Here is a 27,647-nt window from a genome sequence, read left to right as displayed (position 1 = left end):
ACACTCTTTAATCCCCATCATAGATACAGCCCACAGGCAAACTGGGCTACTCAGACAAAAGAGTGCATATCTTTCTAAAGTCTATCAACCTCCTAAAGGGAAAGTCTGGAAGAAACAAACTATTCCAGTACTCTACCAGCCATTACAACATAAAACTGCACACTATACGCTTAGAAAGAGGTCACCAAAGAAACAAAAAGGACATTTTTTACTCCACTGATGTCTAGAACAAGGGTCAGCAGACTATGGCCCAGAGGCCCAATCTTTTCCTCCCTGTTTTTGTAAATACAGTTATAATGGAGCACAACTACAACCATCCATTTACATACTGTCTATGTAGTTGTGCCAGAGACCATATGGCCCACAAAACTTATATTCACTATCTTAATATTCACAACTACAACCATTCATTTACATACTGTCTATGTAGTTGTGACAGAGACCATCTGGCCCACAAAACTTAATATTCACTATCTTAATATTCACAGAAAAAGTCTGCCAACCATGTTCTAGAAGACTGTCAATTATAGTCCAAGGAACACTAGGAAGCCACAGCAGAAGATGACTATGGTTCCTACAAAAAAAATAAAACTCTCTTTCCCCTTCCCTTCATCCTTTTCTTTTCTTAGAAAAAAATCACTCTTAGAAAAATCATAACATCTCTATCAATCAAAACCTCTAAAAATCTGTATCATCATTCTTCTGAAATCAAAGAACAGATGTTTCAGTGACGGTACTTATTAAGAACATCCCAGCGTTGGTGGAGAAGTTAGAGGGGCAGAGGAAAGGAGAACAGGGTGGATATTACTTAACCACTCTCTTATACTTCTTCCAACTGTCTTTTTTCCACAAATGTGAATGATGCTTTTACATCCCGAAGCAGGGAGGAAAAAGTATTTAAAACTTCCTAGAATGCTCCACCATTGCAATCAAGAGAAGAAAAGCAATCTACTTCAAATTATACCAGACCAAATTCTGATTAAGGACAAAACAAAATCAGATTAGAAAGCAGAGTTCCTATATAGCATAGCTGATTACAATAAAAAATCTAAATGAATCCTAGGTGCACAGAGCTTGAGTCATTCAGCAAGTGAAAACCATTACTAAACAAATAGTTCAACATTTCTCCATAAGCTGCAATCCCCAGCTCTCCATCAGCCCCTCTAGAACATACACCCTACATAGTGGCCTTAGAAATAAGCCACCCAGAGTTCCCACTTGGGGAAGAGAGCTGACTGACAAATGCCAGCTGTCACCGCTCTAGAGCCACCACTGAAGAAGCCATGCCTGCCTGGCCTGCACCCAGTCAATGACCAAGCACAGCAGCAGTACCCATTCCCGCAGGACAGGGGATTCCTCTAATGCGCAACTTTGGTTTGAGGACATCCTATCAGGTTTCTGAAAACAGTGTTGCAGCCTGCGCGCTTCCTGCCCCCTCCTCCTTCTGTCCTCTTTCCTTTCCCTCCCTATTCCTGTTCCCTCTCCTTTACCTTTACAGACACTTTCCCCCAATAAATTCCAATTCACTCAACCCCATCTTGGCATCTGCCTCTCAGAGGACCCAAGATCTAGACTATACCAACAGTCTAGCCTCCAGACCCTTTACAGTTTGGATATATTCTCTAATTGTCCCCAGAAACTCACCACTGCTTCTAGATAAAGCTTTTAAAGAGCCTCTATATAAGTTTCCTACTGTTGCTGTAACAAATTACCAAGAACAGTGGCTTAAACCAATATAAATTTATTACTTACAATTCTGGAAGTCAGAAGTCCAAAACCAGCCTCACTCAGCTAAAATCAAGGTGTTGGCAGGGCTGCATTCTTTTGGGTAACTCTAGGAGAGAATCCATTTCCTTTCTTTTTCCAGCTTCTAGAGGTTGCCCACATTCCTCGGCTTATGGTCCCCTCCCATCTTCAAAGCCAGCCACCATGGACAGTCAAGTCTCTCACTTCACAGTGCTCTGACACTGACTCTTCTGCCTCCCTCCTCCACACTTAAGGGCCCTTGGATGATTACACTGGGTCCACTTGGATAATCCAGATCAACCAACACATTTTAAAGTCAGCTGATTAGCAACCTGAATCACCCCTTGCCATGTAACTTATTCACAGTTCTGAGGATCAGGATGCTGACGTCTTTAGGAGGTCATTATTCTACCGACTACAGCCTCCAAAGCCATTCAGTCTACTGTCAACCCTCTTCTTCAACCTCATCTGAAGCCAGTTCTGGAACACATATCACACTCCAAGGAGTATGTCCCCCTCAAAGAACACCATGTATTTTCACATCTTTTTGTATCTCCTCTTGTTGCTCCCTCCACCTACAATGTCCTTGCCAATCTTTTCCACCTGGAGAACACATCATTCAAGAACTGGCTCCACTCATGGCTACCACACACTGCTGTACAGTTCATGTCCTACCCAAAGGCATCTGGTAAGGCTGAGGTGTGGGAGCTGAAATCCAGCCCACTTTCAGCTCCACCAGCCAGGCCTGAGGCTGCAACCACCAGGAAGAAGGGTAGCGTGCCCAGAGGAAAAACCTTTCTCTAAGTCATCTGGCCAGAAAGGGCTCTGCACAGAATAACTCAACCTTTTTCCCTTGATTACACCATCCTCTAACTCCAGAGCACTGCACATATTTACTAGCATTACATCTGTCAAAATATATCAACCACACCCCACCTCCCTTGAGATACAGACAGGTATTTTTTTTCTACCTATTTTTACCTAAGCCTCAACAACAACCTGTCAAAATGTTCCAAAATGTCTCTGAATCAAATTGTTCAGTATTTCACCAATGAGGCTACTGAGCACCACCTGTGTACTGTCCACTGTAATAAAACTTCTGTGCACAAATTCTACCATCTGAGAAGCCATATGGTAGGGTCTGCCCCTTTTTACATACAATCTGCTCTGACAGTATTCTAGTATTGCTAGCCATGGCAACTGATTCCATACTGCATTTATTTCTTAACAAAATCTTAAGAAAATATTTCAAAAACTTAAAAACAAAAAACAAAAAACAGAACAATACTTAGCAGGAAAAAAAATGTTCCTTCAACTTAGTGAAAAGATTGGGATTTAAACATTTGTGCAACACAGTAAAGCATGGTGGTTTGGAGCCCTGGCATCAGACCTATACCTCCTGGATTAGAACTTTTCCCCTTACTATCAATAGCATTTTCACTTCCTGTTTAATGTAGTGCAAATTATTTACCCTTGCTGTGTCTTAAAGTTTCCTCACTTATATAATGGGAACTATCTCATAGGGTTGTTTGTTGTGAGGATATGGCAAATCAACATGTATAAAAGCTTGATAAATGTTAGCAATTATTATTAAAACAAGAGACCAAAAAGAACGGACCAACGTTACCGATCAGAATAAAGCCACCTGGAAAAGGTCAGTGTGCACCAAACATCTAAACACTAAAGGTCTTCTCAAGGACAAGCACTGTGGGACCCATCTTTGGGGAGAGCAAAGCAAGTATATCATCAATGGCCTAGTGGTAGAGTTGACAAAGAAGTTAAAGCCAGTCATCACAGCCTGCTGATGACTGCTATGATAAAGGCATATACAAAACGCTACGGACACACAGCAGCCCTAACCCTACCTGGGGAGGTCAGGAAGAGAAGTTGGGAGGTAAATCTTGGAGGATGCGTAGGTGTCCCTAGGGTTGGGGAAATGGCACTGCTCACTGCAAGCAGTGGAAACATCAAGTACCAGGACAAGAAACATCAAGGAGCATGGCCAGTTCACAAAAGTGCAGGTTGTTCTTTCATGTGTGCCTACCACATACCACTTGGTTTATATACATCACCTCATTTTAGCCTTACAACACTCCGGGTGGTTAATAATCTCTGTTGAATAAAGAAACTGAGACACAGGGACATAAAGAAATTGGGCAAGTCAACACCTAAACTGAGTGAGATTTAAACCAGGTCTGCCTGACCACAAATAACTTACTCTTTCACTGGACTAGAACACGCTGACACATTGAAGTGTTTGACCACTTTCCTGAAAATAACTGTGAGCCAAGGAAGGGTTTTAATCAGGAGTAAAACAATTGGATCTCATCTTGGAAAGAAGCATTCTAGCAAATATGGAGGATAGATCAGAAGGCAGTAAGGCCTAAGGGACAAATCCCACCACCTGTTTTAGTAACTGAAGTTTTGCTATGCCCATTTAAGTATTTCCATGGCAAGCTTTTGTGTTACAATGGCAGAGTTGAGTAGTTCCACCCTTACAACCTGCAAAGCCATAACCATTTACTGTCCTGTCCTTTACAGGAAAAGTCTGCTGACCCATGTTACAAGCAATAGCTACTGTAGAAACCCAGGCAAGAGATGATTGAGCCTGAACTAAGGCATGGCACTGGGGATGGAGAAGCATTTGAGAAATTTAAGAAGCAGAGTTAATCACCACTGTGACTAACTGAATGTAACAGTGGTAAGACAGAGGCCTCTAGGATTACTCCTAGGTTTCTAGCTCAGCAGTCTGCTTAGGTGGTGGGGCTAGGATGGGGTAGCCTAAATAATGGTCCCCAAATATGCCCATATCCTAATCTCCGGAACTGTGGATATTATCTTACATGACAAAAGAGACTTTGCACAGTGATTAAAGATCGTGAGATGGGGAGATTATCCTCAATTATTTGAGTAAACCCTAAATGTGATCAAAAGTACCCTTACAAAAAAAGGATAGGGGTAGATTTGACATAGAACAGGAGAAGGCAGTGTGTCCATGGAGGCACAGACTGGAGTAATGCAGCCACAGGCCAAGGAATACATCCACCAGAAGCTAGAAGAAGCAAGAAACAGAATTTCCCCTAGAGCCTCTAGAGAGAGTGTGTCCCCACTGACACCTTGATTTCAGCCCAGTGAAACTGATTTCAGACTTCTGGCTTACAGAACTGTGAGAGAATAAATTCCTGTTGTCTTTAGACACCAGATTTGTGGTAATTTGCCATGGTGGCAATACAGAAATAATATACAGGATTGTGAATTTAGAAGAAAAAGATAATGAACTCAGTTTTAGATCTGCAGCGTTTAAGGTATCCTATGACACAAATAAAGACATCCAGCACAGTCAGGAAAAAAAAAAAAAAAGGATATGAACTCAGAACAGCTCTGGGTAGAATGCAAGAAGGAAGAGTCACAAGAATAAACCTTGGGATTACACAAGACAAGAGAACAGAGTGAGAAGAAGCAAGGGATGAGGCTCTCCTCCGGAAGCAATTCCAGTCAGATGAAGAGCCCAAAATGCAATCTGACAGTAATTTACCTTACAGTGGCTTCTTGAGGTATACAGCAGCAGTAGTAATGTAACAGGTAATATATGCAATATTTATGCGTCAGGCATTGTGCAGAATACTTTACATGCATTCTTACTAACTGCCCATAACTTATAAGGCAGATATTATTATGCCTTTTAAAGACAAGAGAAGCAAAGTAACTTGCCCAAAGTCACTCATCGGGCAACCAAAAGCCAGAATCAAATCTTCATCATCTTAACTTAAAAGCCCAAAACAAACTCTAAGCTCCATCTAACCTTACTTTTGATCTAAGCGTTGTTTAAAGAAAAGCTATACCAGCATGACACGTGATGACTTTAATTCCATATATATCCCATATGTTAAATCCCCGATTACACTGCACTAGAAGGGGGCAATCACTGAAAGGCTAAGTGAGGTGGGTGAAGGCCAACAGACGTGGAATTTAGGAGGAAGGAAAATAAGGGGTACTGGCAGCCGCAAGGAGCGTGAGCTTGGAAGAGATCAAGAAGACAAAATGATAACTACAGGATAACTACTACATTCATCTGGGAACCTCAGCTACGTTGTGGGATGACAGGTACCAGAAACAGACCATGAGTCCAGCTTTTCTATAGCAATTCTTGGATGGGGACATGAAACATGTATAAAAAATAAGCATAGGAAGGATGGTGATGAGAGGTGCAAGACTAGCATAACGATTAAAAGCAAAGGCTTTGGAATCAGAAAGACGTGAGTCTAGGTTCCAGACAAGTTTCTTACCCTCTTGGAGCCTCAATGTTCTCATCTGTAAAATGGAAATAAGACCCAATGCCTCAGATCAAGTCAAATAATTAATGGGAAGCACATGGTGAGTGGCTTAAAATGTGTCATTATTTACCATTACTGTTGTTAGTATTATTTTTATGAATATTTCTATACCTATTATAGCAATTAATCTCCCTATGCTTAAGTACCACTGCATTTCCATCATTTTATCAAGACAAGTGTGGTGAGCAGAAGAACGGCCTGGACGGTCAGGACGCCTGGGTTGTGGCACCCAGCAGCCCACCTGTGGCCTCCACAGGGCCCCGGGGGGCACTTCTCACCCCACTCCCTTCTCCGGGACTAACGGCTTGCTCCCCAGGCAGGGTACCAGTGACAGGTCGGCCCCCTCGTCTGTGCAGCCCAGCGCGGCAGGGACATGTAGCCCCGTAGCCGGCCCGCGCTCCCTCCCCGGCGCCGGCCTCACCTTCTCCAAGTTCTGCGTGAGGCGGCTGATAACCTCGCGCTCGACCTGCCACTCGGGCTTCTTCAGCTGCTTCCTCAACTGTTTTTTTTGGCTCTGCTTGTGGCTGTGTTTCTTCTTCCAACGATTGAAGCTCCGCACCGGGTCGGGCCGAGCTCCTGGACCCTGAGAGGCGGAAGTTTTGCCCATCGCGGCGGTGGCGACAGCCCACACGGTGCCCAAACACGAGATCACGCCAGGAGGACGTACGGCACTGAGACGACGAGGAACCAGCGTGAGGAAAAGAGGACGACTGCGCGTGCGCGAAACCACGAGCCCGCCCCCGGGCTTTCGAAACGTGGGCACGCGCGGTGTTCACAGCTAGAAAAACGTGGGCGGTGATTGGCGACTCGGAATCCGCAGAGCGGAGCGGAGCAGGCTCGGGGGAAACGGAAACGGCGCAATCTGAGGAAGTGGGCGGGGCTGAGTGGCTCCTAAAGCACGCCGGCGCTTTAAATAGGCGCATGCGCGCTGGTTGCTGTTACTATGGTGAGGTCGTACAACTTAACACTTAAAAGGCCATTACTTTTCTCTGGGTTTTCCTTCGCGAACCGCGCTAACACCGCTGTGCGCCCTTCCACCCCCCGCCACACACACATACACACCCCCATCTGTGAATTATAATTGTGATCCTCGTTTTGCATGTTTCAGCCCAGAGAGCCGAATGGTTTACCCCAAAATCAAACAGCTAGTTAACAACTTCTGATTTCTGTCCACTGCAGGGTACCTCCGTAGGAATAAAAATGAATATTCTGTATTCTTCTTATGTCCTTCTGGGTTTTCCCCTTTTTCTAGCCCATCAGACTGTAGCTGCAGCAGTAGGGAACTGGAGCAGAGTCAAATTGAATTGCCTTAAAAGGCTATCATGAAGACAAAATAAGTAAAAATAAAGAATTAAAAGAAAAGTTATTTGCAAGTTGGCCGTTTAAGTGAATTGGCTTTCAGTGAATTGGTTTTTCTGGTACATTTACCTAGAGCACAAATATACACTAGAGAGGGTTGAGGACAGAGTTGTGGCAAGGAAAACAGGGAAATTAAGTTCAAAGTTCACATGCAGAGTATTTGGACCCTCAAATTCCCCTTCCAACCCCACAAAGCCAGATGAATGCCCCAACCATGAGCCCATTCCCTAAACAGAGGATGGAGGGTGAGGGAGTGGGGGAGCAGGTGAACTGGAAAATCTCCACACTCAGAGTCACTAGATGTGGTAGAGAGTAAAGCTCAATATGGGGAGGTTATATAAAAGTATATATACATCCACTAAAAGTTAAAAATAGAACTACCACAAGATCTAGCAATTACTTCTGGATATACACATAAAAGAATTGAAAGCACGGTCTGAAAGAGACCTGCATTCCCATGTTCATAGCAGCATTATTCACAATAGCTAAAAGGTGGAAGCAACCCAAGCGTCCATCCATAAATGGTGGATAAACAAAATGCGGTATATTCATACAATGGAATATTATTCATCCTTAAGAAGGAAGGAAATTCTGACAATGCTACAACATAGATGAACCTTGAAGACATGAGGCTAAATGAGATAAGACAATCACAAAAAGACAAATACCATCTGATTCCACTTATATAAGGTACCTAAAGTAGTCAGATTTATAGAGATGGAAAGTAAAACGGTGGTTGCCAGGGGCTAGGGGGAGGGGAAATGGGGAATTGCTGTTTAGGGGGTAGTTTCAGTTTTGTAAGATGAAAAGCGTTCTGGAGGTTGGTTGCACAAGGATGTGAACATACTTAATGCCACTGAACTATACACTTTAAACTGGTTTAAATGGCAAATTTTATGTGTACTTTACCACAATTTTTTAAATTATTTTAATTTTTTAAGGGTATATACAGAACAATGAGGTTCTCAACTCTAATTCTCACTTTTCTCCTAAATCTGAAGCAGCCAAGCATATACATGCCTCAGGCAAAAAAACTAGACCATTTGTCTCTCAGGAAGCCGACTGGCATAAGAGAAAGACCTGGATATGATGGCATTTAGGCAGCGACCAAATAAATGCCAAGTCATTGACCTCCCCCGGCTCTTCAGTGAAACCTACCAATTAATAAGCCCTTCCAAACACTTGTTTCTGATCAGCCTTATTCAAATATGAAATAATAAGCAAACACCACCAAACATTTGAGGAAATCTTTTAACTAAAAAGTTGGAAGCTAAAACTAACAAATGAATGCAAAGAGCAAAATAAATCTTCAAAAATTAATATTTTTAGAAAGGTAAGACATGGTATCCATGTGTAAGAACAGAAACTATCCAGAGAATTAAATACAACTCAATGGAAATCATTTTGTTCATTATATATATCAAATTTTTGACATAAAATAAGAAAATTCAAAGCTTAATCACAATAAAAAACTCAATATCACATTCCAAAGTCACTAATGGATTTAATGATTTGTAATAAAAAAATGCACATCCTGATTGAATAAAATAACATTTTTATGATGGTTTCAATGCTTATTTACTCCAATAACCTGTTTTCTGTAGAAATGACCCTGAGACAGATGTTCAGTGACATTGAGGACATTAAATAGTTGTTAATACATTTTAATTTTCAGACTACATCCTCCACTACCAGCCAATATTCAAAAAGCTCCTGGAAATTCCCTGGTGGTCCAGTGGTTAAGACTCTCAGCTCCCAATGCAGGGGGCCCAAGTTCGATCCCTGGTCAGGGAACTAGATCCCTCATGCCGCAACTAAAGATCCCTCATGCCGCAACTAAAGATCCCACGTGCCGCAAAGAAGATCTCGCATGCAGCAACGAAGATCCCGCGTGCCACAACGAAGACCCGGTGCAGCCAATAAATAAATAAATACTTTAAAAAAAAAAAAGGCCCCTAAAGGGCTAAAAAGTATTTGGAAATATGCCTGGTAACTACTACTACAAATACAGGCAAAATTTCAGTGGAGGCAGGGGCTTTATTAAAATTTAGGGGGAGAGGGATGTAATATCAGTTCCTCATACATTATAACCCATTTAATATTATTCATCATTAGTTTCTATTTTAATTTTTTCATAGTTGTGGTTGTTCATCATCAAAATTCTTCAAATTACGTATGTCTCTAAAATTTGAAAAGACCATTATATGCTTTCTGTACTTTAAAACTGTTTTTTAAAGATTATCTTATCTGCAAAAACATAGAAGCAATGATACCCAGTAGTGATGAGCCCAACTGCCGCCCAGATCTTAGTCTGTAAATACCCTTTTTTCCAATCAAATGAATCAGAGCTCTTTGGAGAAATAACTAATTCCAGGGATGGGGTAGGAAAATTACAGGATGAGCCTAGAATGTCTTGAGGTGCCAAAAAAATTTTAAAAAGAGTTCAAAGAATGATGGGAATAGAGGGCACAGTTCTATTTATTGACCTAGGTGCTAGTCATAAGAATGTTGTCCTCGTAATACTTTATAAGTTCTATACTTGTTTTGTATAGTTTTCTATAGGTATGTTATATTTTCAATAAAAATGGTTTAAAATATAAAATGTCCACACCAAAAGAGGCATACCAAAATAGTGCTGAGAAAATACATTTAAACCTAGGTATTTTCAAAAGTATATCTTTGGCTAGCATTCTAACCTTTATCCAGAAAATTTAGCTTTAAAAATATCGATAATTTATAAAAGAGCATTGTTTATTGCCTCTAATTGAGTTTTAGTGACAGGATGACCTCAACTGGACTTTCACATCGTTTATTTTTATAATGACTTCGAAATTAATATTTTAATACCCTTCCATGTTTCAATGAACTAAAAGGTAGATGTATAGTTCTTAGATGATATGAAAATTTCAAATGTATAAAAAAAAGATTTTTGCTGTGTTTTTCACCATTAAGTTTGAAGAACGTACAATAGAGATATGGAATTCTCTAGAATTACTTTTTGAGAATCTTCCTGTCAAAATCCATTTGGCTTTTCATTTACAAAATTGTGACGCCATCATATCTCTGACTTCCAAGATATTAATAATAGTAGTAGTAGTATATTAATAATAATATCATTATTACTGCTGAAATTATTATTATTTGAACCAAATTTTTTTCCAACTATCAACCTATGAAACAGAAGTTCCTTTTTTTTTCTTAAGGATAGATCATTTTCAATTTGCCATAACATCTTCACCTCAAAACTGTAGCATTTCAAACGTTAGTCAGGTAACAGTATTTTTTTTCACTGTCACAATTTCTACACTGCTGTCAGAAGCTTTTTTGGCATTTACTTTGAATTCAGCCTTCAGGGAAGCTTTACTTTGGCCAACATGCTCTCATCATGGAGAGTATCATCACAAATCACAAAGATCTCTTCCCTTCACATGATTTTGGTTTCTGTTCTGTGTTTATAAGTAGCCCACTAGATATGTAGATCTGATAATTCTCCAGTTGTGTCATTTGCTGAGCAAAATCTATGTTCATATACAGAAAGAGTGGATTTTAGAAATTCACAAATCTAACAGTAATTGTTATCTCTTTTACATGGGTTCTATGAAGGTTATAACAAAAACAATTGAGCAATATTTAGCATATCTTGCCTTCTTCAAATAATCTCACGTAATGCATCTGCTATTGTGTTAATTATTTGGTTTTATATTTTACCCTCTAAGTATAGTCTCTATTCCACAGCACCAACAGTTGCATATATACTTTTCAAATCCAATTTCAATTTTGAATACTTAACATTTTGCTGATGTGCTTTTTCATTCTCTTTATCATTTCTAGGAACATATGATAAATGCGAGCCTTTGCATCCATTTGCATTTTTTTTCATTCTTTGATAACTTTTGATAAAAACATTCCTTCAAGGTACAATAAACAGAATCTAGTAAGTTTTCACTCTTTGAAAGAGTTTGTATTTTTTACAAAGTTTCCAAAACTTCCACGTGTGCTGTTTTTTATTTTTTAATTTTAGATTTCTTGCATGTCGCAGATAATTTCCAAGAAGAATGACCTATTCTTTAATATTCAAGTTATATGGCCATGTACATGAATTGGAAGAAAATACATGGGTACAAATGTGTATTTCATTTTTTCTCTTCCAGTTTTTATTTCAATTCACGCGTCTTGATTGACATGGAGGTAAGTAAATTCCCACCCTGCTCTCAGTTCCACATTCTATGAAAATACTATTTTTTCCAGTACTGTATCCACCCTATATTTTCTCAATTAACCAAATAATATTATTTCACTTTCCTCTATAATAGCTTCCTCTTTTTGTTCCCTGGTTCTATTAATATTTAAAATTATGTTTCTGATATCTAGTAAGAAATTATATGAGCTTTGTATTTTATCTCAAGATTTGTAAAAATTTAAAACAATATATACCCAAAAAAGCTGCTAAATTTCAACACTGATTATTTTTGCCTAATGACATTTTATAAGAACAAGGAAGCAGGGCTTCCCTGGTGGCGCAGTGGTTGAGAGTCCACCTGCCAATTCAGGGGACATGGGTTCGTGCCCTGGTCCAGGAAGATCCCACATGCCGCGGAGCGGCTGGGCCCGTGAGCCATGGCCGCTGAGCCTGCGTGTCTGGAGCCTGTGCTCCACAACAGGAGAGGCCACAACAGTGAGAGGCCCGCGTACCGCAAAAAAAAAAACAAACAAGGAAGCATGTACCCTTGTATAATCACCTAATGCTTACCTAGGAAGTGCTAAATTATTGTTATATAACATGTACTTTTGGGATCTTACTTATTTTGACTGCAGAATAAGAGGATCACCCCATTTTTTTAAACAAATCTGATAGTTTTAACAAATAACAAATGTTGGCAAGGATGTGGGGAAAAGGGAACCCTTGCACAGCATTGGTGAGAATGTAAATCGGTACAGCTGGAAAACATTATGGAGGTTTCTCAAAAAACTAAAAATAGAACTACCATATGACCCAGCAATTCCACTTCTGGGTATACATCTGAAAAAAAAACCACTAATTCAAAAAGATACATGCAACCCAATGTTCATAGTAGCATTGTTTGCAATTGCCAAGATATGGCAGCAACCTAACACACAATGGAATACTACTCAGCCATAAAAAAGAATGAAATTTTGCCATTTGCAGCAAGATGGATGGACTTGGAGGGCATTATGCTAAGTGAAATAAGTCAGACAGAGAAAGACAAATACTGTATGATATAACTTATATGTGGAATCTAAAAAGCACTACAAATCAGTGAATGTAACAAAAAAGAAGCAGACTCACAGATACAGAGAACAAACTAGTGGTTACCAGTGGGGAGAAGGAAGGAGGGAGGGGCAATATAGGACAGACGATTAAGAGGTACGAACTATCAATATTAGGTATAAAATAAGCTATAAGTACAACATAGGGAATATAGCCAACATTATATAATAACTGTAAATGGAGTATAACCGTTAAAAATTGTGACTCATTATATTGTATACCTATAATTTATATAACATTGTACATGAACTATACTTCAATTAAAAAAACCTGATAGTTTTACTATGTTATGTTTTAGAGTCAACTGCTACCAGTCAATTTTTTCCCAGGCACAGAAAAGATCTCTTCAATATTAGTTCTTTGTTTAAGTTTTTCTGCTCTCCAAAATGTAAATGCCTCATACATTGCTACTGAAATTAAATATATTTAATTTCAAGAGAGTCCCATAGCAGCTGAATAACTTGGCCTAAGAAGCTAAAAGATGATTCTTAAGATAAGTCCTCTTGTCATGTAAAAAAGGCAAATAATTTATGGTAAATCAATTCAATTGTATGTCAACTTTTTTATTGAAAAGGAAATTAATAACCCTACAACAAAGTATATGTTTATTCAAATAAAGAAATCCCTCTTTTTCTCTTTATGCCTTATAAATATCATCAGTCTGAAGTCATTCTTAGGACACAATACCTCTATGGAATTTTAGAGGTTGCAGCTTAGGTTGGTTCCATCTTCTTTAACTCACATCCTCTAAAACCTGGCAGAGCCAACATGCAGCCACTTTAATCCCAGAGAACCAGAGTGTATGTAACATCTCTGAAATTTTCAACAACAAAAATATATTTGCCTAATTGGCTAGAACACTTAAACTAAAAGTCAAGAGGGTGGCCACCACAGCTGTTGTGTTTCTAACCTCTGTCAGGAGTCATGAAGCAATTAGTTTGTCTCTGCATGCATTTGTTCATTCATTTATCTATTTTTGTGGGTGCCTACAGTGTACTGGATGGACATTGTTAAGCCTCAAGAATACAAAATGAATAAGAAATTGTCCTTGCCTCAAGGAGCTTATAACCTACTATGATAGTCTCTGAAATTAGCTTCCTGAGAATCACAAAGGGAGTTTTTTTAGAAAATAGTGCTTCCTCAGTTTTACCCAAAAACATTCTGATTCTGCAAGTATGAAACGGAAACTAGGTAATCTGATGTGATCAGCCAGATCAACTGGTCTGCACATTGTTTTTTGGGAACCTCTGGTCTAATAGATTATAATTAATCATAATAATTGAAACTGATTATAATTAATTATATAATTTGAATCAGTTCAGTTTAATGCCACTAAAATTACACAATAATAAAACTATGAAAGATTAACATATGAAAAGGAAATAGAAATGAATAAAGTCTCCATATGCCCTTGAATCACATTTGAACCATAGATAATACTACCAAGCCTAACAAAACCATCTCCACTCATGGAAGTTATCAGTAAAAATTAGCTCTCACCATAAAGATTCTGATAAAGAGGTCTACTAGTAAAAATATTTGAAAACTCATGCCCTAATCATTTGTCTGAGATAAATTAAACCTCTACCACTTTTTTCACTCAGTAAGGAATTGAACTTACAGTTAGTTCTTTTTAGTTGGTCATGGCCAGCAGGTGGCAGTTCAGGATAATGTACTCTCTTTCCCTTGGGATTAGACCAAATTCAATCTGAGTTTTTAGAGACACCAAGCAGTTGGTTTTCCTGTCAGTTTATCTGCCTTGTAACCATCAGCTTTTAGAACATGGCCTACAATTAGTACTCCTCAAATTCTCTGGAATACTTATGAATTCTTCCTTCCATCACATTATTTTCAAATAAAAGTAACTGCCAACATTTATTGAGCATCTAGTAAGTGTTATGCATTGCTAGATTCATAACATACATTATCTCTAAACCTTACACAACCCATTTTTCAGATGAGATAATTGAAGCTTAGAAAGATTAAATAATACGCCCAGGGTCACCGACCTAGTAAATGACAGCACTGGATATTGTATCCCAGTTTGGCACTGAAAAAATTTTTATAATTTCCATCTGTTTTATCACTGGACAGCTTTCATCTATCCTGTTCTAGGAAGAAGTAAGAGCTTCATAAATAGTAGTTTATCTTCACCTGGAGCTAATCTTATTATTTCTAACATGAACTGATTTTGGTTATTTAAGATGATCTTAAATCTAATTGTCCACTACTTATGTACTATTTCCATATATTTCTACGTCTTGCATAGATTAAATAAGAATCTTTATCAGGAGATTACCAGTTCACCTCTGACACATAGAGAGTTTGGACAGGGTAACTCGCATCCTACAACACAACAAAAAAGCTGAACAAAGTGAAATCAATTACATTTCTTGGAACCATGAGAAAACTGAGTTTGCAGGGCAAACTGCCACCCTGAAATCTGAAAAACAGACAAACCCAAACACTCACAGCCAAGATCTGCCTAACCAAAGCAGAAGCTGCTGGAGCCATAAATAGGTAGGAATACTTGGATCATAATTTTGGTGAATTGTTGGATTTTGAATGCAGATTAGCATAAGTAGGAGCCACAGTCTCAGGGTGGGTGGGTGGGAGAGAAGGACAGAGGAGGTGGCCAATCCACCAGGTTCTCAAAGTAAAGATCTGAGGGCTTCCCTTGTGGCGCAGTGGTTGAGAGTCTGCCTGCCAATGCAGGGGACACGGGTTCATTCCCCGGTCTGGGAGGATCCCACATGCCGCAGAGCAGCTGGGCCCGTGAGCCATGGCCACTGAGCCTGTGCGTCCAGATCCTGTGCTCCACAATGGGAGAGGCCACAACAGTGAGAGGCCTGCGTACCGCAAAAAAATAAAATAAAATAAAATCAAGATCTGAGAAAAATGCCCTTGTGTCCAGGGTGAAGGGAAGAGTAATTATTATGAAATATTCCCAAAGCCTTCTCCATGATAAAGGCCTACCCTCCAGGAGAAACAACTTTACTGGAGCCTTGTCCCAGATTCAAGAGGGAAGGACATTCCTCTCACTCCAGCCCTTCCAGTCGTCCTGTCTTACCTAAAGTGAGGGAAGGACTATCTAAGAATAAATACTTGTGAAAATCACAGGCAAGAGACATAGACCCAATAAAAGATTGACATTAAATTGGAAAATTATAGACCCTCCCCCTCCCCTACACCTCACCACCACTCCAGGAAGGCTCCAATGTAATAGTAGTGGGTTATAACTGAAAAAAACTGCAATACACAGGCTCTCTCTAAGGAGAAGAACTTAGGGAAGCCCAAGGTCAATAGAAGATATAAAACCAAGAACACTAGAGGAATCTGAAGCCTCTGGCACCTATAGCTACAGCAAACATTAAACAAAGCTCAACTCCTAGACAGATTACCATAAACTCTCACACACCTCGGTTCCTATTACCTAAACAGTGTACCAGGCTTCTGACAAAAAATTGAAAAGACACATCAATATACAAGAAAAAAGTCCAAAGAGGCAAAGCAAGCATCAGAACCAAACTTAGATATGAAGCAGATATTGGAAGTATTAGAAAAGGAATTTAAAATAACTATGGCTAATATGTTAAAGGCTCTAATGGAAAAAGTAGACAACATGCAAGAACAGATAAATAATGTAAGTAGACAGAAAGATATTTTAAGAAAGAATCAGAAGGAAATGACAGAAAGAAATTTTAAGAAAGAATCAGAAGGAAATGATAGTAATCAAAAACGTTGTAACAGAAACTTTAAAAAAAATGTCTTTGATGGGTTTACCAGCAGATTTGACCAGTAAAGAATCAATTAACTTGAAGGAAAGAATCAGTTAACTTGAAGATAGGTCAATAAAAACTCTCCATGCTGAACTGAATAGAGAAAAAATTGACAATCAGAAAAGTGAATTTAAAAACTGTCAGATAATTTTAAACATATAACATATGAACAATCGGAATGCCAGAAGGAGAAGAAAGAGAAGATAACAGAAATAGAAATATTTGAAGTAATAATGGCAACAAACCTTCCAAAATTAATCACCCCAAACCACAGATCTAGGAAGCTTAGAGTTACAAAGTAGAATAAATACCAAAACCAAATAAACTACATGTAGGCATATGTAATCAAACTCAGAAAACCAAAGACAAAGAGAAAATCCTCAAAGAAGTCCAAGGAAAAAAGAAATACACTTTTCGTGTAGTGGGACAGGATAAGAATTACAGCTTCTCATTAGAAATCTTGTAAGCAAGAAGAGAGCTGGATGAAATACTTAAAATGTTGAAATAAAAATAAAATATATAAATAATTCTTTAAACTCAATGATAAGAAAATATCCCAATTTTGTAAACGGGCAAAAGATCTGCTCTGACATCCCACATAAGAAAACATAGAGAGGAAATTCAAGATGGCAGAGGAATAAGATGTGCAGATAACCTTCCTCCCCACAAACACATCAAAAATACATCTACATGCGGAACATCTCCTACAGAACACCTACTGAACATTGGCAGAAGACCTCAGACTTCTGAAAAGGCAAGAAACTCCCCACGTACCTGGCCATGTGGCTGACGGGGTCCTGGTGCTCTGGCTGGCTGTCAGGCCAGAGCCTCGGAGGTGGGAGAGCCGAGTTCAAGACACTGGACCACCAGAGACCTCCTGGCCCCACATAATATCAATCGGCAAGAGCGCTCACAGAGATCTCTGTCTCAGTGCTAAAACCCAACTCCACTCAACAACCAGCAAGTTACAGTGCTGGACACCCCATGCCAAACAACTAGTAAGATAGAAGCACACCCCACGCATTAGCAGAAGGGCCACCTAAAATCATAATAAGTTCACAGACCCCCCAAAACACACCACCAGATGCGCTCCTGCCACCAGAAAGACAGATCCAGCCTCATCCACCAGAACACAGGCACCAGTCCCCTACACCAGGAAGCCTACCTAACCCACTGCACCAACCTTAGCCTCTGGAGGCAGACACCAAAAACAACAGGCACTACGAACATGCAGCGTGTGAAACAGAGATTCCATAAACAGTAAGTTAAGCAAAATGAGAAGACAGAGAAATAGCAAATAAAGAGGAAATGGGCAGCCTACATGAAAAAGAATTCAGAGTAATGATAGTAAAGATGATACAAAATCTTGCAAATAGAATGGAGAAAATACAAGAAATGTTTAAGAAGGACGTAGAAGAACTAAAGAGCAATCAAACAATGATGAACAACACAATAAAAAATTAAATTAAAAATTCTCTAGAAGGAATCAAGAGCAGAATAACTGAGGCAGAAGAACGGATAAGTGACCTGGAAGATAAAATAGTGGAAAGAATTACTGCAGAGCAGAATAAAAAAAAAAGAATGAAAAGAACTGAGGACAGTCTCAGAGACCTCTGGGACAACATTAAATGCACCATCATTCATATTATAGGGGTCCCAAAAGAAGAAGAGAAAAAGAAAGGGACTGAAAAATATTTCACAAGATTATAGTTGAAAACTGCCCTAAAATGGGAAAGGAAATTGTCAATCAAGTCCAGGAGGCACAGAGAGCCCCATACAGGATAAATCCAAGGAGAAACACGCCAAGACACATATCAATCAAACTATCAAAAATTAAATACAAAGAAAAATATTAAAAGCAACAAGGGAGAAACAACAAATAACACACAAGGGAATCCCCATAAGGTTAACAGCTGATCTTTCAGCAGAAACTCTGCAAGCCAGAAGGGCGTGGCAAGACATATTTAAAGTGATGAAAGGGAAAAACCTACAACCAAGATTACTCTACCCAGCAAGGATCTCATTCAGATTTGACAGAGAAACTAAAACCTTTACAGACAAGAAAAAGCTAAGAGAATTCAGCACCACAAAACCAGCTTTACAACAAATTCTAGAGGAACTTCTCTAGGCAGGAAACACAAGGGAAGGAAAAGACCTACAATAACAAACCCAAAACAAGAAAATGGTACTAGGAACATACATATTGATAATTACCTAAAATGTGAATGGATTAAATGCTCCAACCAAAAGACACAGACTGGCTGAATGGATACAAAAACAGGACCCATATATATGTTGTCTACGAGAGACCCACTTCAGACCTAGGGACACATACAGACTGAAAGTGAGTGCAAATGGAAATCAAATGAAAGCTGGAGTAGCAAGTCTCATATCAGACAAAACTGACTTTAAATAAAGACTATTACAAGAGACAAAGACAGACACTACATAATGATCAAGGGATCAATCAAGAAGAAGATATAACAATTGTAAATATTTATTCACCCAACATAGGAGCACCTCAATACATAAGGCAAATGCTAAGAGCCATAAAAGGTGAAATTGACAGTGACACAATAACAGTAGGGGACTTTAACACCCCACTTTCAACAATGGACAGATCAACCAAAATGAAAATAAATAAGGAAACACAAGGTTTAAATGACACATTAAACAAGATGGACTTAATTGATATTTATAGGACATTCCATCCAAAAACAACAGAATACACTTTCTTCTCAAGTACTCATGGAAATTCTCCAGGGTAGATCATATCCTGGGTCACAAATCAAGCCTTGGTAAAGAAAAAAAAAAGCAAATCATGTCAAGTATCTTTTCCCACCACAATGCTATGAGACTAGATGTCAATTACAGGAAAAAAAACTGTAAAAAATAAAAACACATGGAGGCTCAACGGTACACTACTAAATAACCAAGAGATCACTGAAGAAGTCAAAGAGGAAATCACAAAATACCTAGAAATAAATGACAATGAAAACACAACAATCCAAAACATATGGGATGCAGCAAAAGCAGTTCTAAGAGGGAAGTTTATAGCAATACAATCCTACCTCAAGAGACAAGAAAAATCTCAAACAAACAACTTAACCTTATACCTAAAGCAATTACAGAAAGAATAACAAAAAAACCCCAAAGTTAGCAGAAGGAAAAAAATCATAAATATCAGATCAGAAATAAATAAAAAAGAAATGAAGGAAATGATAGCAAAGATAAAAGCTGTTTCTTTGGTAAGAAGCATTAGCCAAATTCATCAAGAAAAAAAGGGAGAAGACTCAAATCAACAGAATTAGAAATGGAAAAGGAGAAGTAACAACTGACACTGCAGAAATACCAAGGATCATGAGAGATTACTACAAGCAACTAAATGCCAATAAAATGGACAACATGGAAGAAATGGACAAATTGTTAGAAATGCACAATCTTCTGAGACTGAACCAGGAGGATATAGAAAATATAAACAGACCAATCACAAGCACTGAAATTGAAATTGTGATCAAAAATCTTCCAACAAACAAAAGCCCAAGACCATAATGATTCACAGGCAAACTCTATCAAACATTTAGAGAAGAACTAACAACTATCCTTCTCAAACTCTTCCAAAATATAGCAGAGGGAGGAACACTCCCAGACTCATTCTATGAGGCCACTATCACCCTGATACCAAAACCAGACAAAGATGTCACAAAGAAAGAAAACTACAGGCCAATATCACTGATGAACATAGATGCAAAAATCCTCAACAAAATACTAGCAAACAGAATCCAACAGCACATTAAAAGGATCATACACCATGATCAAGTGGGGTTTATCCCAGGAATGCAAGGATTCTTCAATATATGCAAATCAATCAATGTGATACACCATATTAACAAATTGAAGGATAAAAACCATATGCTCATCACAATAGATGCAGAAAAAGCTTTTGACAAAATTCAACACCCATTTATGATAAAAATCCTCCAGAAAGTAGGCATAGAGGGAAGTTACCTCAACATAATAAAGGTCATATATGACAAACCCACAGCCAACATCGTTCTCAATGGTGAAAAACTGAAAACATTTCCACTAAGATAAGGAACAAGACAATATTGCCCACTCTAACCACTATAATTCAACATAGTTTTGGAAGTTTTAGCCATAGCAAGAAGAAAAAGAAATAAAAAGAATACAAATTGGAAAAGAAAAAGTAAAACTGTCACTGTTTGCAGATGACATGATACTATATAGAGAGAATCCTAAAGATGCTACCAGAAAACTACTAGAGCTAATCAATGAATTTGGTAAAGTAGCAGGATACAAAATTAATTCACAGAAATCTCTTGCATTCCTATACACTAATGATGAAAAATCTGAAAGATTAATTAAGGAAACACTCCCATTTACCATTACAACAAAAAGAATAAAATACCTAGGAACAAACTTACCTAAGGAGACAAAAGACCTGTATGCAGAAAACTATAAGACACTGATGAGGAAATTAAAGATGATACAAACAGATGGAGAGATATGCCATGTTCTTGGGTTAGAAGAATCAATAATGTGAAAATGACTATACCACTCAAAGCAATCTACAGCTTCATTGCAAACCCTATCAGACTACCAATGGCATTTTTCACAGAACTAGAACAAAAAATTTCACAATTTGTATGGAAACACAAAAGACCCCAAATAGCCAAAGTAATCTTGAGAAAGAAAAACAGAGCTGGAGGAATCAGGCTCCCTGACTTCAGACTATACTACAAAGCTACAGTAATCAAGACAGTATGGTACTGGCACAAAAACAGAAATATAGATCAAAGGAACAGGATAAAAAACCCAGAGATAAACCCATACACATATGGTCACCTTATCTTTGATAAAGGAGGCCAGAATATACAATGCAGAAAAGACAGCCTCTTCAATAAATGGTGCTGGGAAAACTGGACAACTATATGGAACAGAATGAAATTAGAACACTCCTTAACACCATACACAAAAATAAACTCAAAATGGATTAAAGACCTAAATGTAAGGCCAGACACTATAAAACTCTTAGAGGAAAACATAGGCAGAACACTTTATGACATAAACCACAGCAAGATCCTTTTTGACCCACCTCCTAGAGAAATGGAAATAAAATGAAAAATAAACAAATGGGACCTAATGAAAGTTAAAAGCTTTTGCACAGCAAAGGAAACCATAAACAAAACAAAAGGACAACCCTCAGAGTGGGAGAAAATATTTGCAAATGAAGCAACTGACAAAGGATTAATCTCCAAAATATACAAGCAGCTCATGCAGCTCAATATCAAAAAAACAAACAACCCAATCCAAAAACGGGCAGAAGAACTTAATAGACATTTCTCCAAAGAAGATATACAGATTGCCAACAAACACATGAAAGGATGCTCAACATCACTAATCATTAGAGAAATGCAAATCAAAACTGCAATGAGGTATCACCTCACACTGGTCAGAATGGCAATCATCAAAAAACCTAGAAACAATAAATGCTGGAGAGGGTGTGGAGAAAAGGGAACCCTCTTGCCCTGTTGATAGGAATGTAAATTGATACAGCCACTATGGAGAACAGTATGGAGGTTCCTTAAAAAACTAAAAAATAGAACTACCATAAGAACCAGCAATCTCATTACTGGGCATATACCCTGAGAAACCATAATTCAAAAAGAGTCATGTGCCACAATGTTCACTGCAGCTCTGTTTACAATAGCCAGGACATGGAAGCAACCTAAGTGTCCATCGACATATGAATGGATAAAGAAGTTGTGGCACATATATACAATAGAATATTACTCAGCCATAAAAAGGAACAGATTGAGTTATTTGCAGTGAGGTCGATGGGCCTAGAGTCTGTCATACAGAGTGAAGTAAGTCAGAAAGAGAAAGACAAATACCGTATGTTAACACATATATATGGAATCTAAAAAAGAAAAGAATGGTTCTGAAGAACCTAGGGGCAGGACAGGAATAAAGACGCAGACTTAGAGAATCAACTTGACGACATGGGGAGTGGGAAGGGTAAGCTGGGATGAAGTGAGAAAGTGGCATGGACATATATACACTACCAAACATAAAATAGATAGCTAGTGGGAAGCAGCCGCATAGCACAGAGAGATCAGCTCAGTGCTTTGTGACCACTTAGAGGGGTGGGATAGGGAGATTGGAAGGGAGATGCATCGGGAGGGGATATGAGGATATATGTATACATATAGCTGATTCACTTTGTTATGCAGCAGAAACTAATACAACAATGTAAAGCAATTCTACTCCAATAAAGATGTTAAAAAAAAGATGTAAGAAACAGAAAGGCATATGAAAAGATGCTCAACATCATTTATCATTAAGGAATTGCAAATTAAAACAGCAATGGGATACCATTATACACCTATTAAAATGGCCCAAATCTAAGAAAACTGAAAATACCAACTGTCGGGGAAGATGCAGTAGGGACTCATTCATTGCTGGTGGGAGTGCAAAATGGTGCAGCTATTTTGGAAGACAGCTTCTGATAAAACTAAATGTTGTCTTACCATGTAATCTAGAAATTGTGCTCCTAGCAATCTACCCAACTGAGTTGAAAACTTATGTCTACACAAATACCTGCACGTAAATGTTTAGTCTTGTTTATAATAGCCAAAAACTAGAAGCAATCAAGATATCTGTCAATAGGTGCCTAGATAAGCAAACTGGTACATCCATGCAACGGAATGCTATTCAACAATAAAGAGAAATGGGCTATCAAGTCATAACAAGACATGGAAGAATCTTAAATGCATGTGGCTGTGTATGTGAAAGAAGGCAGTCTGAAAAGGCTACATACTATATCATCTCAATTTTTCAAAACCCGTAGAACTTTGAAGCACAAAGAGTAAATGTCAAAAGTATGCAAAAAGGGGCTTCCCTGGTGATGCAGTGATTGAGAGTCCGCCTGCCAATGCAGGGGACACGGGTTCGTGCCCCGGTCCAGGAAGATCCCACATGCCGTAGAGCGGCTGGGCCCATGAGCCATGGCCGCTGAGCCTGTGCGTCCGGAGCCTGTGCTCCGCAACGGGAGAGGCCACAGCAGTGAGAGGCCCGCGTACCGCAAAAAAAAAAAAAAAAAAAAAAAGTATGCAAAAAAAAGAAAATTGGGAGGCAGAGGGATTCCAGATGGACTGCAGAATGTGACAAAAGATGTATTACAAATGTTTGAAACAACCTCACTGAAGAGTGTAGGTGGAATAGGTCAGTGTTCACATCTCCTTGCTCTGTCAGTTGAGAAGCCCTAGAAGTAAGAACACTCCAATAGTACACCTAGTGCCCAGATCTTTGTTTCTAATACCATTTTCCAACCAAAGTAACCAGGGCTCTTTGGAGAAATGGCGATTCTTGGAGTGAGGCAAAAAATAGACAAGATGAGCCTGGAGCATCTTGTAGGATCAGAAAGTAAGGAAGTGCTCAAAACACAAAACAAACCCCAGAATGATGGGGTATATCAAAGGGATACAGGAGCTAACCAAAAGAGCTACCAGTAGTCAAAGCTGGAAAAATTTGAGCAAAAAAAAATAAAGTAGTGTTGGATGGTAACCCAAAGTATAAAATAAATATTCACGAGTCCTTTCTGATATAAACAAATGATTGATTGAATAAATAAATAAATAAATAAAGGAGAATAGACAAATCTCCCATGCAGAAGAATGATAAATAATTTATGTAGGTACTTACCCTGAGGGTGATGGAGCATAACTCTCCACTTCTTAAATCTGCACTGTGCATGGTGACTTTCTTCCAAAGAGTACAGTACAGAAAAGGAGGGAAAACAGTAACTTTACAGTAGAGAAGCCTGATAAATACTGCCTCAGCCAGGTGATCAAGATTAACAGCAACAGTGATAAATCACATTAATAGTAGGTATCTTTGATATGATGTGATGAGAATGGCATTTTACTCCTATGCTCTTCCTCCTAAAGATGCATAGTCTCAGTCCAACCATGAGAAAAACAGCAGTAAAATCCAAAATGAGGAATAGTCTGTAAAATATTTGACCAGTACTCCTCAAAACTGTCAAGATCATCAAAAACAAGAAAAGTCTGAGACAGTCTCTCAGACACAGCCAAGAGGAACTTAAGGAGACATCAAAACTAATTGTAATGTGGTATCCTAGATGGGATCCTGTAATAGAAAAAGGAAGTTAGACATACACTGAGGAAATTTGAATAATTTGGAGTTTAGTTAATATTGTTTTATTAATTTTGACAAATATACCGTAATATGTTAATAATAGTGGAAACTGAGTATGGTATATATAAAAACTCTGTGTGCTATCTTCACAATAATTCTGTAAATCTAAAACTGTTCTAAAACTAAAAGTTTATTTTAAAAGCCTTTATCAGAATTTGCATGTGCATCAGTAAATTATCCTAAATATCTCAAGGTAATAATACTACAATTGAACCTCTGAGATGGAATTTTTAAGCTGCATAGAAAAGGACCCATTCTAGATGCAAAGATGCAAGCTAGCAAAAGTTTGCATGTCTGCATTGTTAGTGTTTTTTGCTAGTCATCTGCAATACAAACAAACAAACAAACAGAAACTATCATTAGTTATACAAGTTATGTTTTAATTTCTACTGCCTGCTGGTATCCATGACTTAAACTGAAGAGCTTAGTGAGAGCTAGAAATTATGGGCCTAAAACTGTCAAGTGCCCATATGCCTTTAACAAAAGACATAATCAAAAAGCTTGTTCCCCACCACCCACTGTCCACCCCAACCCTAACAAAGTTTCACAGTATTTACATGGTCATTTATCATACTAGCCTCCATGGCTTTTTATTCCATTTTCATTATTTCCATGGCTTAAGGTGAAAAGTTATGATTCTCCAAATTCCCTTTTATTATGGTCAAATTATTTGTCTGAATGACACTTTTCTCTCTGAAACTTAAGTTTATAAAATTCCATAAAATTCTGATACTGGCACAGTCTAGATTTTCTAGATTTTTCTCTAAGGGAACTAACTGGACTTGAACTTTTTTGAGCCACTGATGCTGATATTCCAGACCAAGGATGACTCTGCTGACTTTCTTCCTGCATTCAGTGCAGTTGGAAGACAAGGACTCCCTCCTGACTCTTATTCCCTGCCCTTCTAGAACATGAGAAATGCTCACCTTTGATAATCTGAAAGTCACTTAAAAACCTGCTTGGGCTGTTGAGGCTTACCTCAATGTTCTGATGGGGGATTGTGGATGAGGATCACTGATTCTTTAAGAAAAAGAGTCACCTTAAAAGAGAATGACACCTAAGAACTGTCACAACAGCTCAAATCATGTGATATCAAGTTATGTTGATTATTGATGTGAAGTGATGCCTTGAGCCAGATTCTTTTTCAGAGAGCCCAGGACAAGAGACTTCTGGATATTGGGGCCACTGCAATATTTACAATAGTCTTATGAAGGACCACAAGATGAATATAGATTCTATTTAGAGTGTATATATAATGCAAAAAATAAAAACATATCCTAGCACATTTTTGAAAAGACATTTTCCAAAGTTCTGAGAATGTTGCCTCAACATATGCTAGGAGTATGTAGAATAGCTCACATCCAAGTACACTTTCTCTGTTACCACAGGAACAGTACAGGAACCTAGAGGAAGAACTGTCTTCTGCTACTAGGAATCCATGTCCAAGGCACTCATGTTCCTGGAAGAGACCAATTACAGGAAATGTTAAGAGTTTACCCAAAGTGCTCTCTTAGGAATTAGGGACTATTATAATTTCATTTGAAGATGATCTGAGTTTGAGTTCTGCCTTTTTGTTCAATGTTTATATGATATTAGCTGAGCACTTAACTTCTCTGAGTCGCATAGAAACCCTAAAAACTACTTCATGGGATTTAGGATTAAATGAGGTGATAGAAATCAGTGGTCAATAAAACAAATTAATTGCTTATGCTAAATCTAATGTGAACCCTTCTGAATATAATAAAAAAGAGCACTCCTTTCTTTTGAGAGAAGGGGAAATGACCTTGATTAAACTATGAAGAGTTTTATTTTGTTTTATTGAGAGAGGAAGGGCATGAGAGGGCATCAGCTGTCCCCCTCTCTGCTGAGACTCTGAGAATACAAAAGAAATAGAAAGCAGGTTTTTCCATATTTAATTATTTCCCTTGCCCTGCATGCCACCTTAGGGCCTTCCTTGGAGGCAAGGAAACTGAGAAATTGAATTTGAGTCTCCCCACATCATGGACAAGATAATACACAGGAGTTTGCAGAGAGCATTCAGCTCTACAAACTTGACTTCTCCCTTGCTTCCTTTTTTCTGGCCTATGCCCCCTTCTCCTTATCTCTCAAATATCTCTTCTCTGGGAATGCTCTCTTGGAGGGGGGAGGAACACTGAGAAGAAGAGTAGTAGTTGAAAAACCTTGGCTGGTAGCCTCACACTTTGGACATGGCTGTGTAGACACCTCACAGCCTATGGGCCCTGACGCAAGACATCAACTGAGTCAGCTTCATTTTTATCATTGGTGAATATGAAAGATACATAAATAATAGTTTTAATTAAAAATATTAGTATCTTGATTCACCCATTGCATCTATTTACTCAAATGGTAAAAATGTACCTTTTGCTATAAAACAGAAAAATGAAGACAATCTTAAACATCTCATTGAATACAATGTCTTTGAAATAGTCACACATAACAAGTTCACTAAACAAATAGTGCTTGTACTTAAATCCAGTGAACACAGAAGGGGTCAAAGACAAGCTAAGAAAGAATAAATCTCATCCTCCTTCAAAGATGTTGTAAACAAGCAAAATACTGGGCTGGCTAAAAAGTTCGTTTGGGTTTTTTATAACATCTTACAGAAAAACCCGAACTAACTTTTTGGCCAAACCAATATGAATGTGATAGTATTGAAAGTACAACAGGTGACTTTGTATCGGAGTCTCCATTTACATATGATAAAACTTAAGATCTTGGAGAGGAACCAGAAATATTTTATTTGGAAAGACCAAATAAAAAATAATTACAGATAGATTTCAATGAAATATAGACCATGCGAGAGGGAGAACTTAAGTAGCTCAAAAGGAGCTTCTCAAATTTATGAAGTAAGAGATGAAATTATTTAAGGATAAAAGC

At 38.4% G+C, this 27,647-nt stretch overlaps 1 protein-coding gene across 1 annotated transcript in view; it reads right to left on the bottom strand.

Annotated features, from left to right (window-relative positions):
- Window positions 1-6,768, bottom strand: part of DDX10 (DEAD-box helicase 10) — a 284,143-nt gene extending 277,375 nt beyond the window's left edge. The window contains exon 1 of the mRNA XM_082628714.1: window positions 6,502-6,768. Within this exon, the coding sequence (XP_082484840.1) occupies window positions 6,502-6,687 (186 nt within the window). The 5' untranslated portion in view covers window positions 6,688-6,768. The remainder of the gene's footprint in view (window positions 1-6,501) is intronic.
- Window positions 6,769-27,647: the final 20,879 nt, after the last annotated feature.

The sequence above is a fragment of the Mesoplodon mirus genome, assembly GCF_964341445.2.
Source record: "Mesoplodon mirus genome assembly, chromosome: 7".
Classification (NCBI taxonomy): domain Eukaryota; kingdom Metazoa; phylum Chordata; class Mammalia; order Artiodactyla; family Ziphiidae; genus Mesoplodon; species Mesoplodon mirus.
Note: the sequence above shows the minus strand (reverse complement) of the source record. Positions and strands in the feature narration are given on the sequence as shown.